The 18,702-nt window shown below is 43.0% G+C and overlaps 1 protein-coding gene across 1 annotated transcript in view; it reads left to right on the top strand.

Moving 5' to 3' along the window:
• The window catches only part of CLSTN2 (calsyntenin 2), a 1,726,577-nt gene that overhangs the window by 1,554,605 nt on the left and 153,270 nt on the right, over positions 1-18,702 (top strand). The window contains exon 9 of the mRNA XM_069727627.1: positions 7,440-7,602. Coding sequence (XP_069583728.1) covers positions 7,440-7,602 — 163 coding nt within the window. The remainder of the gene's footprint in view (positions 1-7,439; positions 7,603-18,702) is intronic.

Below are 18,702 nucleotides of genomic sequence, written 5' to 3' on the forward strand. Positions count from 1 at the left end.
CTACTGTATAATTGTCTAAGGGTCACTTCCGTCTTTCTGTCTGTCCTTCTGTCTGTTCTTCTTTCTGTCATGGATATTCATTGGTCACGGCCTCTGTCTGTCATGGAATCCAAGTCACTGATTGGTCTCGCCAGCTGCCTGTCATGGCTGCCGCGACCAATCAGCAACGGCCACAGTCCGATTAGTCCCTCCCTACTCCCCTGCAGTCAGTGCCCGGCGCCCGCTCCATACTCCCCGCAGTCACCGCTCACATAGGGTTAATCCCAGCGGTAACGGATGGGTAACGCACTCCGTTACCGCTGCTATTAACTCTGTGACCAAGTTTTTACTATTGATGCTGCCTATGCAGCATCAATAGTAAAAGGATCTAATGTTAGAAATAATTAAAAAAAAAAAAAAAAATCATTATATACTCACCTTCCGCCGCCTTTCCCGCTCCTCGCAATGCTTTGGTAACCACTCCATGCAAGCGGCAGGTTCCAGTGGCAAGGATGGTATGCGACAAGGACCTGCCATGATGTCACGGTCATGTGACCGCGACCTCATCACAGGTCCTGCGCACCTGCGTGAGAAGGACCTGCTATGACGTCATGGTCATGTGACCACGACGTCATCATGGGTCCTGCGCTACGAATCCTGGGACCTGAAGCTGCTGAGTGCACCGTACACAGGCGACATGACTACAAGGGCTCCCTCGGAAGGTGAGTATATGTTTATTTTTTATTTTTTTAACCTGTGACATACGTGGCTGGGCAATATACTACGTGACTTGCCAATATACTACGTGGCTGGGCAATATACTACGTGGCTGGGCAATATACTACGTGGCTCTGTGCTGTATACTACGTCACTGGGCAATATACTACGTGGCTCTGTGCTGTATACTACGTCACTGGGCAATATACTACGTAACTGGGCAATATACTACGTGGCTGGGCAATATACTATGTGACTGGGCAATATACTACGTGGCTGGGCAATATACTACGTGGCTCTGTGCTGTATACTACACCACTGGGCAATATACTACGTAACTGGGCAATATACTACGTGGCTGGGCAATATACTACGTGACTGGGCAATATACTACGTGGCTGGGCAATATACTACGTGGGCTGTGCAATATACTACGTGGACATGTATATTCTAGAATACCCAATGCGTTAGAATCGGGCCACCATCTAGTACACACATATTCGGTCTTATATATTAATTGGCAAGGTAGCGAACCAAAAGTTAAATATAAAACCAAATTTTTATAAGTCTTAAAAATGTAAGTCTCAAAAGCAGAGTGCCCAGAAGGGGGAAGAACATATGTTTTATGTGGTAAATATAGTATGGATCTGCTCAATCCTAACCAGATATATTTCAAGTTAATGCAAATCACACAGGGTACCAGCTTGAATAATATATGAGGTCTGTACTACATATATAGTAAAAAGTTATGTAAAAGTGCTACATTGCCAGCTAGTGCATCGAAGGTGATGACAGAAGTATTCCTGACACAATAAAAAGAAAATTTGTGAAGGCAAGTGATTCTATAATAAGGAATACATAATTAGAGGAATAGCAAGGTATAATACCTAAGGATGGAGCAGGAGCACAGCGTGTAGATAGATGGATGTTGCTTCCCCCTCACCCCAATGCACGTTTTGCCATTGCTTCTTTTGGGGGCGTCCATGTATTATACATCCACGCTATATTTACCACACAAGATGGCATGTTCTCCCCCTGGGAACTCTGCTTTTGAGACTTTCACTTTTAATGTGTTTTTTTAAATCTTGACTAATACAAATTTAGTTTTATATTTAAATTTTGGGTTGCTTCCTCGGCTATTAATATGTAAGTTCGAATGTGTGTATATTATTATATTAAATGCCAGCTATTGGTTTCATGGACAACATTTGATAAATTAAAAACTATTCACACATACATGTGAATGAGTCCATAGGCGGAAATGGGTAATGTATAGTCAAAAAAATGTTATTTTGGCTATGTTTTGTCTAGTTTACATTATATTGTGTTGTTTTTTTTTTTATTTTATTTTTTCGGGGGGAGAGGCGTACAAATAAACATAGTTGATCATGTTTTTTTGTACCTAAAAAAAATGTATGCAAGCCATATAAATTTTTTCCTTCATTATTCCCAGTGGAAGACATATTGAAAGGTTGAGCAGTAGGTTTCAATGCATTTAAAATGTAGGTGTTTTATTTTATTTGGTAGGAAAAAAATATTTCCTTCTCTAGATGAACACCCTTCAACTCCCCAATGAATTAACGACTAAATCAAGTTGGGTAGGCTCATCTGTCTGGCCAAAAACTGAATTATAAAAAATACACTTTTTTTTTTAGTAAAGAAGTGCATCTAGACGTGGATAGACATATAACATATGTTAACTGTATTTACATCTAAATTCAGGCAGACGTGGATTGACATATTGCACATTTTTAAGGTGTATGTCCAACACATAAGTCATACGTCTGCAGAAGTACAAATGTGACCCTAGCCTAACAGTGCTATGTCTTTTTCTGGGAAGATCGTAGCTTTGACAAGTAGGTGACGCTTCACAAGGGAAGAGAACTTGTAATATACATATAGAAATAAGTGCAATAAAATCATGTCCCCAATATATTTATTAAAATGAAGATTAAGTGAATGTCCACTTTAAAGAAAACTATATTTATTTATTTGTTACTTTGTATGTTTTAGAAAACTGATTTTTTTTTGCCATTTTAAATATGGCCGAATAAACGCATTTTATTCGAATGGTCTTTTAACAATCAATTAAATCACAGTTTTTCATTTACGTGTTGTTTTCTGTCATTTTCACGGATAGAACACGTAGCCAGTATAATCTATGGAGCTGTTCAGATGATCATGTTTTTTTTGCGAATTGTGTGTAAGCAAAAAAAAAAAAAAAAAATGGAGACTTGTCTATTTTTTATCCAGATCACGTATCAAAATTACCTATACAAGTCAATGGGTCCGTGAAAATCATGGACTGCACACGAATGGCATATGTTTGTAATCCGTGTGCTGCCCATGATTAGTATTATAATATATAGGAGAAGCTTTTTAATGTATTTATTTATTTTTCCATCACTGAAGAAACACTGATTGTAAAAACTAACACACTGACACACACTGATGAAAATCGGATTGTGGGGGACATTATTATGGAATCATTAGCAATAGAATTCATTGGGATTTCAATCCACAGTAAGTCAGAGATAAACCATTAATATTTTTTTTCAAATAGCAATGTGTAAAATCTGCTGCAATTTTGTTTCAAATCCACATTTTAAAAGATGAAGATTTTGTGGAGGATGATCAAATCTGGGGTGTAAAAATTCCACCCATCTGAAAATAGATTCTTTGAACCAGATAGTTCCTTTCAGTAAGATAAGTAAGGACAAATTAAGACTTTATTATTAATAATGGTGCCTTATTCTAACCATGTTTTCTCCTCCTGTGATTACTGCCCAATCAATTAGTCTGTTACTATTAATTGAAAATGAATTTACCCCTTTATTTAGCATCTATTATTAATGGTCTCAATAAGTGCTGAGAATTATCCTTTTAACTCATTATCTACCAATTTCCTTTTTTTGGGACGCCTAATCTTTAGCTTCTATCTTTAGGTCCAATTTTTTGTGTTGTGTTTGTAAAATGAATGTTTTCAAAATAGGAAATCATGTCATTGTCATTTTTAATTGAATATTATGACGCCCTTTTTGGAAAAATCCGTACTTGTAAAATGTTTGCAAATTATGTTTCTGATTCATTAGGACCCAAATCATTAAAAATCTGTCATAAAAAAAAAAGAAAATTGCTAATTTGGCAAGTAATGGGTTAATGCCCATCTCCGAGCTGATTATATGTCTAATTATATTTACGTATATATTATTGCCTTTTACTATTTCTCACTCTCCATACATCTATTTATTATAAAAAAACAGAGAAGGAAATTTTTTTTCAAGGTTAAATATTGCTTGCAAAAAAGGATATAAAGCCATATTTCATATTTGATATCTTTCTAGTTGGCAGGCCAGAGGTACAAGCGGCAAAATAATTTAAATTAATTTGCACACACAAAGAAAAAGAAGAAAATAAACATTGATAGTAAATCAATTCAATAAATATCATTCTAACCTCTTTTACTGTATTTAATGTGAAGTAGACTGTTAGGATTCCATTAATGGTGGATAGCAGATTGCTACATTGTAAAATGTAATGAATTATTGATATTGAACATAGAAACCTTGTCAAGAATGGCCACATCTTTTATATGGCCATATGGCCATCTCTTATATGGACATATATGTTTAACTTTTTGAGCTTAATGAGAAAGTTCAATTGTAACAGGAATAGTTAGAGACTAAATCAGTTAACACTTTGCAAACAGTTATTCATAAGATTTTATTACTTTCTTTACTGTAACATTTTGATGTTAAAAGTGCATCATTGCACGGTTGATCAGTACAAAGTCTAATTATTTTGTCAACTCATGCGTCAAGTGGCCATTGGTACTAGGCTGTGTCAGGTTTAACTAGGTTGGGTCAAACTTTTGAACGTCCCCATCAAACATAACCATTAGTGATGAGCGAATATACTCGTTACTCGAGATTTCCCGAGCACGCTCGGGGGTCCTCCAAGTATTTTTTAGTGCTTGGAGATTTCGTTTTTTTCGCCGCAGCTGAATGATTTACATCTGTTAGCCAGCATAAGTGCAGGTGGGGATTCCCTAGCAAACAGGCAACCCCCACATGTACTTACGCTGGCTAACAGATGTAAATCATTCAGCTGCAGCAATAAAAACTAAATTTCTGAGCACTAATAAATACTCGGAGGTCACCCGAGCGTGCTCGGGAAATCTTGAGTAACAAGTATATTCGCTCCTCACTAATAAACATTTATCAGCTTTGTGTATGTATCCAATTTTATTCTCAACATATGCCATAAATATCTCTTACCAGAATAGGCAGATGACTAGACAACTTGAACAATGAATAGAGAAGATAATTCCTCCAATAATTCATATAAGAATTATGGAAACAGATGAATAATTCTCTGGAAACATCAGTGCTTCTAAAATCCTTATAGTGGGACAGCTGTTCCCCCTCATTTGGCTGTTTCCATACTTATATACGATAAACTCTAATTGACAATGACCATAGACGTGAATACACATTTACGTTACAACCTCTCCCTGTGGTCAAGTTCTATCACTCAGACATTGATGACCTATCTAGTGTTTATAGGAGTAGGATAACAGCACACTTATAAACTAAATGCAGACTATTTGTCAAAAACTATGTGAAATAAATGCATAATTCATCAGAGAAATCCCTGTGAGCAAGTAGGGGCCCTAAATGCCATGGATAAAGGGTTAATGAAAGTTAGGGTGTGTGGGGCAGCTGTTGGGATGAGGTGGGTACCAAGGGCACTTTTGGAGATCTGTCACCAGAGTTTTGATATCTAATATGAAATCACTGTTTCCTTGACAGTAGATTTTTACAAGTGGACTAGCAATGCTGCCTCCACCACTGATTAGCATCTTTCTGCCTATGCACAGTGTACACGGAAAGCTGCCAATCAGTGTTGGGGGCAGGGTTATATAGATCTCAGCATTCAGGGAACTGGTAGATCTGTTAATCAGCAGAGACACCTGGAAATAAAAAGAAATGTTCTAAAATATTGTTTATGTGTATTGTTTATTGCCCATCCCTTACTGTCTCCTTCTCACTTGCCTTTAAGATTGTACAATGCCTACAAGTAGTATTCAACCCCCTGCAGATTTAGCAGGTTTAATAAGATGCAAATAAGTTAGAGCCTTCAAACTTCAAACAAGAGCAGGATTTATTAACAGATGCATAAATCTTACAAACCAAAAAGTTTTGTTGCTCAGTTAAATTTTTATAAATTTTAAACATAAAAGTGTGGGTCAATTATTATTCAACCCCTAGGTTTAATATTTTGTGGAATAACCGTTGTTTGCAATTACAGCTAATAATCATCTTTTATAAGACCTGATCAGGCCGGCACAGGTCTCTGGCGTTATCTTGGCCCACTCCTCCATGCAGATCGTCTCCAAGTTATCTAGGTTCTTTGTGTGTCTCATGTGGACTTTAATCTTGAGCTCCTTCCACAAGTTTTCAATTCGGTTAAGGTCAGGAGACTGACTAGGCCACTGCAACACCTTGATTTTTTGCCTCTTGAACCAGGCCTTGGTTTTCTTGGCTGTGTGCTTTGGGTCGTTGTCTTGTTGGAAGATGAAATGACGACCCATCTTTAGATCCTTGATGGAGGAGCAGAGGTTCTTGGCCAAAATCTCCAGGTAGGCCGTGCTATCCATCTTCCCATGGATGCGGACCAGATGGCCAGGCCCATTGGCTGAGAAACAGCCCCACAGCATGATGCTGCCACCGCCATGCTTGACTGTAGGGATGGTATTCTTGGGGTCGTATACAGTGCCATCCAGTCTCCAAACGTCACGTGTGTGGTTGGCACCAAAGATCTCGATCTTGGTCTCATCAGACCAGAGAACCTTGAACCAGTCAGTCTCAGAGTCCTCCAAGTGATCATGAGCAAACTGTAGACGAGCCTTGACATGACGCTTTGAAAGTAAAGGTACCTTACGGGCTCGTCTGGAACGGAGACCATTGCGGTGGAGTACGTTACTTATGGTATTGACTGAAACCAATGTCCCCACTGCCATGAGATCTTCCCGGAGCTCCTTCCTTGTTGTCCTTGGGTTAGCCTTGACTCTTCGGACAAGCCTGGCCTCGGCACGGGAGGAAACTTTCAAAGGCTGTCTAGGCCGTGGAAGGCTAACAGTAGTTCCATAAGCCTTCCACTTCCGGATGATGCTCCCAACAGTGGAGACAGGTAGGCCCAACTCCTTGGAAAGGGTTTTGTACCCCTTGCCAGCCTTGTGACCCTCCACGATCTTGTCTCTGATGGCCTTGGAATGCTCCTTTGTCTTTCCCATGTTGACCATGTATGAGTGCTGTTCACAAGTTTGGGGAGGGTCTTAAATAGTCAGAAAAGGCTGGAAAAAAAGATAATTAATCCAAACATGTGAAGCTCATTGTTCTTTGTGCCTGAACTACTTCTTAATACTTTAGGGGAACCAAACAGAATTCTGGTGAGTTGAGGGGTTGAATAATAAATGACCCTCTGAAAAGACTTTTCACAATTTAAAAAAAAAATAAACAAAGAAATAACATTCTTTTTTGCTGCAGTGCATTTCACACTTCCAGGCTGATCTACAGTCCAAATGTCACAATGCCAAGTTAATTCCAAATGTGTAAACCTGCTAAATCTGCAGGGGGTTGAATAATACTTGTAGGCACTGTAGGTCTTTGTACTTTACTTTTAAAGCATGCATGCAATAAATAGTGTAATTTAACTAATTGCTAATCCCATGTATTTTCCAGATCTGTGACAAAGAATGGCACTACTATGTAATCAACATAGACTTCCCTGTAGTGACACTGTACATGGATGGAGGAATGTATGAGCCATACTTGGTAACAAATGATTGGCCAATCCATCCCTCACACATTGCCATGCAACTGACAGTCGGGGCTTGTTGGCAAGGTAAGACATTATATATTGTGAAGGACAGCCTTGTGAAACACAAACAAATGATGGTGATTCCATGTTTTTGATTAAGAGTGAGAAAAAGTGATACAACAAACCTATTTTATGTATTGTACTTGTCACCAAAAGTGCATCTTCTCATACTACTCAGCTTGGTATGAACGTCAACGGTTTTCACTACGAACACTTACTGGGAGATCCCAGAGTGGTGACCAATTATTAACTATGTACTGTTTGCAGTAATTCACAACCAGTGCTTCTCCAGATGTTAGAATAAAACTACAATTCCAAACATTCCAATCACTGAGTTAACATTTTATGAAATAACAGGACAATCTTATAACTTTGTAGATAACAAGATACAGGTGCTTCTCCCAAAATTAGAATATCATCAAAAAGTTATTTAATTTCAGTTCTTCAATAAAATAAGTAAAATGATTTATTATATAGAGTCATTACAAACAGAGTGATCTATTTCAAGTGTTTATATCTGTTAATGTTGATGATTATGACTAAGAGCCAATGAAAACCAAAAAGCCATTTTCTCAGTAAATTAGAATAATTAACAAAAACACCTGCAAAGGCTTCTCAAGTGTTTAAAAAAGTCCCCTAGTCTGTATCAGTGGATTCCACAGTCATGGGGAAGACTGCTGACTTAACAGATGTCCAGAAGGCAGTGATTGACACACTCCACAAGGAGGGTGAGGCACAAAAGGTCATTGCTAAAGAATCTGCCTTTTTCCAAAGTGCTGTATCAAAACATATTAATGGAAAGTTGAGTGGAAGGAAAAAGTGTGGTAGAAAAAGGTTCACAAGCAACCGGGATAACCCTTAACTTTGAAAGGAGTGTTAAGAAAAGATCATTTAAAGTATGGGGGAGATTCACAAGGAGTGGACTGCTGCTGGAGCCATTGCTTCAAGAGCCACCACTCACAGACTTATCCAGGACATGGGCTACAAGTGTCCCATTCCTTGTGTCAAGCCACGCATGACCAATAGACAATGCACAAAGCATCTTACCTGGGCCAAGGAGAAAAAGAACTGAACTGTTGCTCAGTGGTCCAAGGTGTTGTTTTCAGATAAAAGTAAATTTTGTATTTGATTTGGGAATTAAGGTCACAGAGTCTGGAGGAAGAGTGAATAGTCACACAATCCAAGCTGCTTAAGGAATACTGTGAAGTTTTCACAATCAATGATGGTTTGGGGAGCCATGTCATCTGCTGGTGTAGGTCCACTGTGTTTTATCAAGACCAAAGTCAACGCAGCTGTCTACCAGGAAATTTTAGAGCACTTCATGCTTCTCTCTGTCAACAAGCTTTTTGGAGGTGGAAATTTCATTCTCTAGCATGACTTGGCAAAAGTACACATTGCCAAAAGTATCAATATCTGGTTTAAAAACAACAGTATCACTGTGCTTGATTGGCCAACAAACTCACTTGACCTTAACCCCATAGATAACATCTTAGCAGTGCCACAGGCTGATCGCCTCTATGCCACACCTCATTGATGCAGTAATTGATGCAAATGGAGCCCCGACAAAGTATTGAGTGCATTTACTGAACATACATTTCGGTAGGAACACATGGGCTACTTGCACAGTGAACAAGTCTGTATGATCATGTTCACACACCACCAAGAAACCTGAAGACACAAAAGAGAATAGTAAAACCAAAAACACTCAGTTTGAAAAAATGTTGCAGTAATCCGCAAGTGCTAGTAAAAGATGTAAAAAACAGGGTATTTGGTTGATACGTTTTTTGCAAAAAATGTATACTAAGCTGCTCTACCAATCTTCACGGTATACCCTTATCAGAGCAGTCCTAACTAATGTATGCAATCCCTATCTGATGTATTTAAAAACCTGATCATCTGTATATAACCTGTGTGAACAGGGTTCAGAGAGGAAAAATCCATGTGTGCATACAGGGTAGAACAGCTTTTGTGCAGATAGCCCAAGAGGAGTGGTGGAACTCCCCAGTCTTGTAGACACAAGAGAACAATTATGGAAACAGGAACAGATTTCAGTAGGCCAACATTTCGGATGTGAAAATCATTTTTTTACGCTGGTGTTATAAAGTATTCTAATTTACTATGACTTTTTAAATGACTTTTCATGTGCTGTAAGCCACAATAAGCAATAATTACAGAAATAAAGACTTGAAATAGATCACTCTGTTTGCTTGTAATGTTGTAATGACTCTATGTAATATGTGTATATATATATATATATATATATATATATATATATATATACACACACAGACCAAAAGTTTGGACACACCTTCTCACTTAAACCTTTTTCTGCATTTTCATGACTATGAAAATTGCAAATTAGCACTGAAGGCATCAAAACTATGAATTAACACATGTGGAATTATATACCTAACAAAAAAGTGTGAAACAACAGAAAATATGTCTTATATTCTAGGTTCTTCAAAGTAGCCACCTTTTGCTTTGATAACTGCTTTGCACACTCTTGGCATTCTCTTTATGAGCTTCACGAGGTAGTCACCGGGAATGGTTTTCAATTCACAGGTGTGCCCTGTCAGGTTTAGTAAGTGGGATTTCTTGCCTCATAAATGGGGTTGGGACCATCAGTTGTGTTGTGCAGAAGTCTGGTGGATACACAGGCTGATAGTCCTACTGAATAGACTGTTAGAATTTGTATTATTGCAAGAAATAAGCAGCTAAGTAAAGAAAAATGAGTGGCCATTAGAGTTGAGCGACCTTGACCTTTTTAGAGTCGAGCCGGGTTTTGCGAAACCCGACTATGTCCAAAGTCGGGTCGAGTGAAATCGGCCGATTATGACGTAAAGTCGGGATCGACCGAAACACGAAACCCAATGCAAGTCAATGGGGCAGCATAGTCGGCAGTGAGTGGGGGCCAGGAAAACACCTAGAGTGGCCATTTTAATGTCAAAACCATCCATTCTTCTTAATGAAGCTTGTCAAGCGTAATTTACCTTATAATAATTGGAAGGCATTTGAAATTGGGGGTCATTTGGCTAAAGTTGTGGGGGGTAGGGCTGGTTCAAGTAATTAGTAGGCCCAGGAAATCTGGACCACGTCACGGCAGTGGAGCAGGGAGAGGTAAGTATTTCAACTTTGCAAGTGCTGTGAACCTGAGCAAGCAGGGGGGGCCCACTCGTTGGCATTGGCACTGGCACAGGGCCCCTCAAAGTACAGCGGTGTGTTTGCACGGCGGGGGCGCCTCCCACCGGCAGCAACACTTTTGCGTACTATGAGAGGCCCTGTGCCAGTGACGTCGCCAACTAGTATTCCTCCCCCCACCTGATGAAGGAACCTGCACTTTCATCTGCACCTTCCTCTTTGTCCCCGTGTAAGGTGGTATGGTATGCGGGAAGAGCAACCTGACTTTCAGCAGGGTCACAATGTTGTTGTGTAGCGTGCACGGGGAATGTTGCGTTATGGGTCAATGTACCAGCAGACTCATCTATCACTGGCTGGGCAATGGGCACGATGAAGTGGAAACACAGATATAGGCCCAAAGAAGAAAGTGGGCTAAATGCAGTTCAAAATTGGTAACACAGGAATAACCAGGGGGCATTGCAGTGGAGGACAACTGGAATGAGAGGCTGACACAGAGAGTAGGGCCAAATCAGTAAGTAGTCGAAATGCAGTTCAAAATTGGCAACCGTAGTAAACAGGCGGCACAGCTTTGTTCAGTGGAGGAGAACAGCAAGGAGTGGCAGACACCGATAGTAGGCCCCAAACCAACTAGTACGCCAAATGCAGTTGTTCCATTTAACCACAATTTAATGAGAGCCTGAAGATAGAAGCTCAGGAAAGGCAACCTGGGGAACACCTTGGAGTGTAACACACCATCTCTCTCCACCCCATACCCATTTTGTATGGCCTAATGCAGTGTACTTTTCTACAACTACTAAACGAGAGTCGGAAGACCGAAGCAATGGCAAGGAAACCTGGGGAACACCTTAGAGTGTAACACACCCTCTCTCTACACCCCATACCCAATTTGAAGGCCTAATGCAGTGTAGTTTCCAAGAACTACTAAACGAGAGCCGGAAGATCGAAGCTCAGGAAAGGCAACCTGGGGAACACCTTGGAGTGTAACACACCCTCTCGCTACACCCCATACCCAATTTGAAGGCCTAATGCAGCGTAGTTTCCAACAACTACTAAACGAGAGCCGGAAGATCGAAGCTCAGGAAAGGCAACCTGGGGAACACCTTGGAGTGGAACACACCATCTCTCTACACCCCATACCCAATTTGAAGGCCTAATGCAGAGTAGTTTCCAAGAACTACTAAACGAGAGCCGGAAGATCGAAGCTCAGGAAAGGCAACCTGGGGAACACCTTGGAGTGTAACACAACGTCTCTCTACACGACGGAAGGGCTGATTCTTAGGAAGGAAGGCTGTTGGAAATAAGCATTGCGCGTCCGAGGGTGATTATATTCTTATTAGGTATATACTCACCCTCGGACGCGCCCTGCTTCTTTATTTGGAATGAATGTTTATTTGCAATGTGGTGTTGACTTTCTCTATTATTTTGGTAATTAATGATTTTATTATTTTCATTATTTTGCATCTTCTCGGCAATAATATAAAGAAGACGCGACAGGACAACACTCGGTGGATGCCATATGTGTGTTTTCAATTTAAAAAAACTTTCAGTTAACTACTTGCAGGAGAAAGTAATTGTAGCTGGTGGCCATTTTTAGTACTGTACCAGATTAGAGTTGTGTGTTTGTTTTTAATGTTAAAATGTCTGCATTTGATATCTCACCAGTATTTTCTTTTTTATAAGCAAAATACTTATTTTTATATTTTCTGATGTTGGTTCCAGGGGTACACGGCCAGCAGTGCCCTGGTCAGTGTAGTAGTAGTTGAAAGAATGGACCGCAGACAGGCATCGAAGGCCTAAAATAATAACACATGGCTGTAGGCAATTTTAAATTGGTTCCAGGGGTACACGGACAGCAGTGGTGTGGTCAGTGGAGGCCTAGTGGAAGGAGTGACCGCAGACAGGCATCGAAGGCCTAAAATAATAACACATGGCTGTAGGCAATTTTAAATTGGTTCCAGGGGTACACGGACAGCAGTGGTGTGGTCAGTGGAGGCCTAGTGGAAGGAGTGACCGCAGACAGGCATCGAAGGCCTAAAATAATAACACATGGCTGTAGGCAATTTTAAATTGGTTCCAGGGGTACACGGGCAGCAGTGACCTGGTCAGTGTAGTAGTAGTTGAAAGAATGGACCGCAGACAGGCATCGAAGGCCTAAAATAAAAAAATTGGGCTGGCTGTAGGCAATTTTAAATTGGTTCCAGGGGTACACGGGCAGCAGTGACCTGGTCAGTGTAGTAGTAGTTGAAAGAATGGACCGCAGACAGGCATCGAAGGCCTAAAATAAAAAAATTGGGCTGGCTGTAGGCAATTTTAAATTGGTTCCAGGGGTACACGGGCAGCAGTGGTGTGGTCAGTGGAGGCCTAGTGGAAGGAGTGACCGCAGACAGGCATCGAAGGCCTAACATAACAAACTTGGGCTGGCTGTAGGCACTTTTAAATTGGTTCCAGGGGTACACGGGCAGCAGTGGTCTGGTCAGTGGAAGTCTAGTGGAAGGAGTGACCGCAGACAGGCATCGAAGGCCTAAAATAATAACACATGGCTGTAGGCAATTTTAAATTGGTTCCAGGGGTACACGGACAGCAGTGGTGTGGTCAGTGGAGGCCTAGTGGAAGGAGTGACCGCAGACAGGCATCGAAGGCCTAAAATAATAACACATGGCTGTAGGCAATTTTAAATTGGTTCCAGGGGTACACGGACAGCAGTGGTGTGGTCAGTGGAGGCCTAGTGGAAGGAGTGACCGCAGACAGGCATCGAAGGCCTAAAATAATAACACATGGCTGTAGGCAATTTTAAATTGGTTCCAGGGGTACACGGGCAGCAGTGACCTGGTCAGTGTAGTAGTAGTTGAAAGAATGGACCGCAGACAGGCATCGAAGGCCTAAAATAAAAAAATTGGGCTGGCTGTAGGCAATTTTAAATTGGTTCCAGGGGTACACGGGCAGCAGTGACCTGGTCAGTGTAGTAGTAGTTGAAAGAATGGACCGCAGACAGGCATCGAAGGCCTAAAATAAAAAAATTGGGCTGGCTGTAGGCAATTTTAAATTGGTTCCAGGGGTACACGGGCAGCAGTGGTGTGGTCAGTGGAGGCCTAGTGGAAGGAGTGACCGCAGACAGGCATCGAAGGCCTAACATAACAAACTTGGGCTGGCTGTAGGCACTTTTAAATTGGTTCCAGGGGTACACGGGCAGCAGTGGTCTGGTCAGTGGAAGTCTAGTGGAAGGAGTGACCGCAGACAGGCATCGAAGGCCTAAAATAATAACACATGGCTGTAGGCAATTTTAAATTGGTTCCAGGGGTACACGGGCAGCAGTGACCTGGTCAGTGTAGTAGTAGTTGAAAGAATGGACCGCAGACAGGCATCGAAGGCCTAAAATAAAAAAATTGGGCTGGCTGTAGGCAATTTTAAATTGGTTCCAGGGGTACACGGGCAGCAGTGACCTGGTCAGTGTAGTAGTAGTTGAAAGAATGGACCGCAGACAGGCATCGAAGGCCTAACATAACAAACTTGGGCTGGCTGTAGGCACTTTTAAATTGGTTCCAGGGGTACACGGGCAGCAGTGACCTGGTCAGTGTAGTAGTAGTTGAAAGAATGGACCGCAGACAGGCATCGAAGGCCTAAAATAAAAAAATTGGGCTGGCTGTAGGCAATTTTAAATTGGTTCCAGGGGTACACGGGCAGCAGTGACCTGGTCAGTGTAGTAGTAGTTGAAAGAATGGACCGCAGACAGGCATCGAAGGCCTAAAATAAAAAAATTGGGCTGGCTGTAGGCAATTTTAAATTGGTTCCAGGGGTACACGGGCAGCAGTGGTGTGGTCAGTGGAGGCCTAGTGGAAGGAGTGACCGCAGACAGGCATCGAAGGCCTAAAATAATAACACATGGCTGTAGGCAATTTTAAATTGGTTCCAGGGGTACACGGGCAGCAGTGACCTGGTCAGTGTAGTAGTAGTTGAAAGAATGGACCGCAGACAGGCATCGAAGGCCTAAAATAAAAAAATTGGGCTGGCTGTAGGCAATTTTAAATTGGTTCCAGGGGTACACGGGCAGCAGTGACCTGGTCAGTGTAGTAGTAGTTGAAAGAATGGACCGCAGACAGGCATCGAAGGCCTAACATAACAAACTTGGGCTGGCTGTAGGCACTTTTAAATTGGTTCCAGGGGTACACGGGCAGCAGTGGTCTGGTCAGTGGAAGTCTAGTGGAAGGAGTGACCGCAGACAGGCATCGAAGGCCTAAAATAATAACACATGGCTGTAGGCAATTTTAAATTGGTTCCAGGGGTACACGGACAGCAGTGGTGTGGTCAGTGGAGGCCTAGTGGAAGGAGTGACCGCAGACAGGCATCGAAGGCCTAAAATAATAACACATGGCTGTAGGCAATTTTAAATTGGTTCCAGGGGTACACGGGCAGCAGTGACCTGGTCAGTGTAGTAGTAGTTGAAAGAATGGACCGCAGACAGGCATCGAAGGCCTAAAATAAAAAAATTGGGCTGGCTGTAGGCAATTTTAAATTGGTTCCAGGGGTACACGGGCAGCAGTGACCTGGTCAGTGTAGTAGTAGTTGAAAGAATGGACCGCAGACAGGCATCGAAGGCCTAAAATAAAAAAATTGGGCTGGCTGTAGGCAATTTTAAATTGGTTCCAGGGGTACACGGGCAGCAGTGACCTGGTCAGTGTAGTAGTAGTTGAAAGAATGGACCGCAGACAGGCATCGAAGGCCTAAAATAAAAAAATTGGGCTGGCTGTAGGCAATTTTAAATTGGTTCCAGGGGTACACGGGCAGCAGTGACCTGGTCAGTGTAGTAGTAGTTGAAAGAATGGACCGCAGACAGGCATCGAAGGCCTAAAATAAAAAAATTGGGCTGGCTGTAGGCAATTTTAAATTGGTTCCAGGGGTACACGGGCAGCAGTGGTGTGGTCAGTGGAGGCCTAGTGGAAGGAGTGACCGCAGACAGGCATCGAAGGCCTAAAATAATAACACATGGCTGTAGGCACTTTTAAATTGGTTCCAGGGGTACACGGGCAGCAGTGGTCTGGTCAGTGGAAGTCTAGTGGAAGGAGTGACCGCAGACAGGCTTCGAAGGCCTAACATAACAAAATTGGGCTGGCTGTAGGCACTTTAAATTGGTTCCAGGGGTACATGGGCAGCAGTGTATGGTCAGTGGAAGTCTAGTGGAAGGAGTGACGGCAGACAGTCTTCGAAGGCCTAACATAACAAAATTGGGCTGACTGTAGGCACTTTTAAATTGGTTCCAGGGTAACACGGCCAGCAGTGGCCTGGTCAGTGTAGTAGTTGTAGAAAGAAGGGACCGCAGACAGGCTTCGAAGGCCTAACATAACAAAAATGTCAAAACAATGGTATTGTCAGTGCCAGGCATTGAAGGATGTCAGCGGCTAGACTACACATTGGTGAAGCTGTGAGAGATAATTTTGCTAGTGGTAGAGCACTGTTTGAGCTGGGGGGGGGAACTGTCTTGTGGCCGGCGGTACAGGCACAGGGCCCCTCATATTACAACGGTGTGTCTGACGTTGGGTGCGCACCACCACCGCCAGAGACACTTTATTGTACTATGAGGGACCCAGTGGCAGTGCCGTCGACCAAAAGCGGCCACACCCACCTCTTCAGACAAACAGCACTCTCAAGGGTCCAAGCGCAAAGTGGCGATAGCACGGCCCCGTGTGGGGAGTTTGGCCATTTCGTGAGGTGGAAACATGTCGTATGCTGGACAATCAGGTGAAGAAAATTACGAGATTGGAAAAGTCATTCAGAATAGTCCACAGGCAAGACCTTTTCATAGGAAAGCTAGGTGTCAGCCGGGCAGGGTGGGGCAAAAGATTTTGAAATCCAGTTGTGGTTCATTTTAATGAAGGTTAGATCATCTACATTTTGGGTAGCCAGACGAGTCCTTTTTTCTGTTAGTATTGAACCTGCAGCACTGAATACTCTTTCTGATAGGACACTAGCTGCCGGGCAAGCAAGCTCCTGCAATGCATATTCTGCCAATTCTGGCCAGGTGTCTAATTTGGATGCCCAGTAATCAAATGGGAATGACGGTTGAGGGAGAACGTCGATAAGGGATGAAAAATAGTTTGTAACCATACTGGACAAATGTTGTCTCCTGTCACTTTGAATTGATGCTGCAGTACCTGTCCTGTCTGCGGTCATAGAAAAATCACTCCACAACCTGGTCAGAAAACCCCTCTGTCCAACGCCACTTCTGATTTCTGCCCCTCTAACACCTCTGGTCTGCTGGCCCCTGGAGCTCGTGTGAGAACGATCACGGGCGCTGTGTGCAGGGAATGCCAGAAGCAAACGGTCAACAAGAGTTGATTGTTTTGTTGCTAATATTAGTTCCAAGTTCTCATGTGGCATAATATTTTGCAATTTGCCTTTATAGCGAGGATCAAGGAGGCAGGCCAACCAGTAATCGTCATCGTTCATCATTTTTGTAATGCGTGTGTCCCTTTTGAGGATACGCAAGGCATAATCCGCCATGTGGGCCAAAGTTCCCGTTGTCAAATCTGCGGTTGTGCTTGGTTGAGGGGCAGTTGCAGGCAAATCTACGTCACTTGTGTCCCTCAAAAAACCAGAACCCGGCCTTGCCACGCCACCAATTTCCCGTGCCCCCGGGAAAGCTTCCTCATTAAAAATATACTCATCCCCATCATCCTCCTCATCCTCCACCTCCTCTTCGCCCGGTACCTCGTCATGTACACTGCCCTGACCAGACAATCGCTGACTGTCATCAAGGCTTTCCTCTTCCTCTGGTGCAGACGCCTGATCCTTTATGTGCGTCAAACTTTGCATCAGCAGACGCATTAGGGGGATGCTCATGCTTATTATGGCGTTGTCTGCACTAACCAGCCGTGTGCATTCCTCAAAACACTGAAGGACTTGACACATGTCTTGAATCTTCGACCACTGCACACCTGACAACTCCATGTCTGCCATCCTACTGCCTGCCCGTGTATGTGTATCCTCCCACAAAAACATAACAGCCCGCCTCTGTTCGCACAGTCTCTGAAGCATGTGCAGTGTTGAGTTCCACCTTGTTGCAACGTCTATGATTAGGCGATGCTGGGGAAGGTTCAAAGAACGCTGATAGGTCTGCATACGGCTGGAGTGTACAGGCGAACGGCGGATATGTGCGCAAAGTCCACGCACTTTGAGGAGCAGGTCGGATAACCCCGGATAACTTTTCAGGAAGCACTGCACCACCAGGTTTAAGGTGTGAGCCAGGCAAGGAATGTGTTTCAGTTGGGAAAGGGAGATGGCAGCCATGAAATTCCTTCCGTTATCACTCACTACCTTGCCTGCCTCAAGATCTACAGTGCCCAGCCACGACTGCGTTTCTTGCTGCAAGAACTCGGACAGAACTTCCGCGGTGTGTCTATTGTCGCCCAAACACTTCATAGCCAATACAGCCTGCTGACGTATGCCAGTAGCTGCCCCATAATGGGAGACCTGGTGTGCAACAGTGGCAGGTGCGGATGGAGTGTTTGTGCGACTGCGGTCTGTGGACGAGCTCTTGCTTCTGCAGGAGGACGAGGAGGAGGAGGAGGAGGGGGTGCGAACGGCTACAGACAACTGTTTACTAGACCGTGGGCTAGGCAGAACTGTCCCAAACTTGCTGTCCCCTGTGGACCCTGAATCCACCACATTTACCCAGTGTGCCGTGATGGACACGTAACGTCCCTGGCCATGCCTACTGGTCCATGCATCTGTTGTCAGGTGCACCTTTGTGCTCACAGATTGCCTGAGTGCATGGACGATGCGCTCTTTAACATGCTGGTGGAGGGCTGGGATGGCTTTTCTGGAAAAAAAGTGTCGACTGGGTAGCTCGTAGCGTGGTACAGCGTAGTCCATCAGGTCTTTGAAAGCTTCGCTTTCAACTAACCGGTAGGGCATCATCTCTAACGAGATTAGTCTAGCTATGTGGGCGTTCAAACCCTGTGTACGCGGATGCGAGGCTAAGTATTTCCTTTT

The sequence above is a fragment of the Ranitomeya imitator genome, chromosome 5 (genome assembly GCF_032444005.1).
Source record: "Ranitomeya imitator isolate aRanImi1 chromosome 5, aRanImi1.pri, whole genome shotgun sequence".
NCBI lineage: Eukaryota > Metazoa > Chordata > Amphibia > Anura > Dendrobatidae > Ranitomeya > Ranitomeya imitator.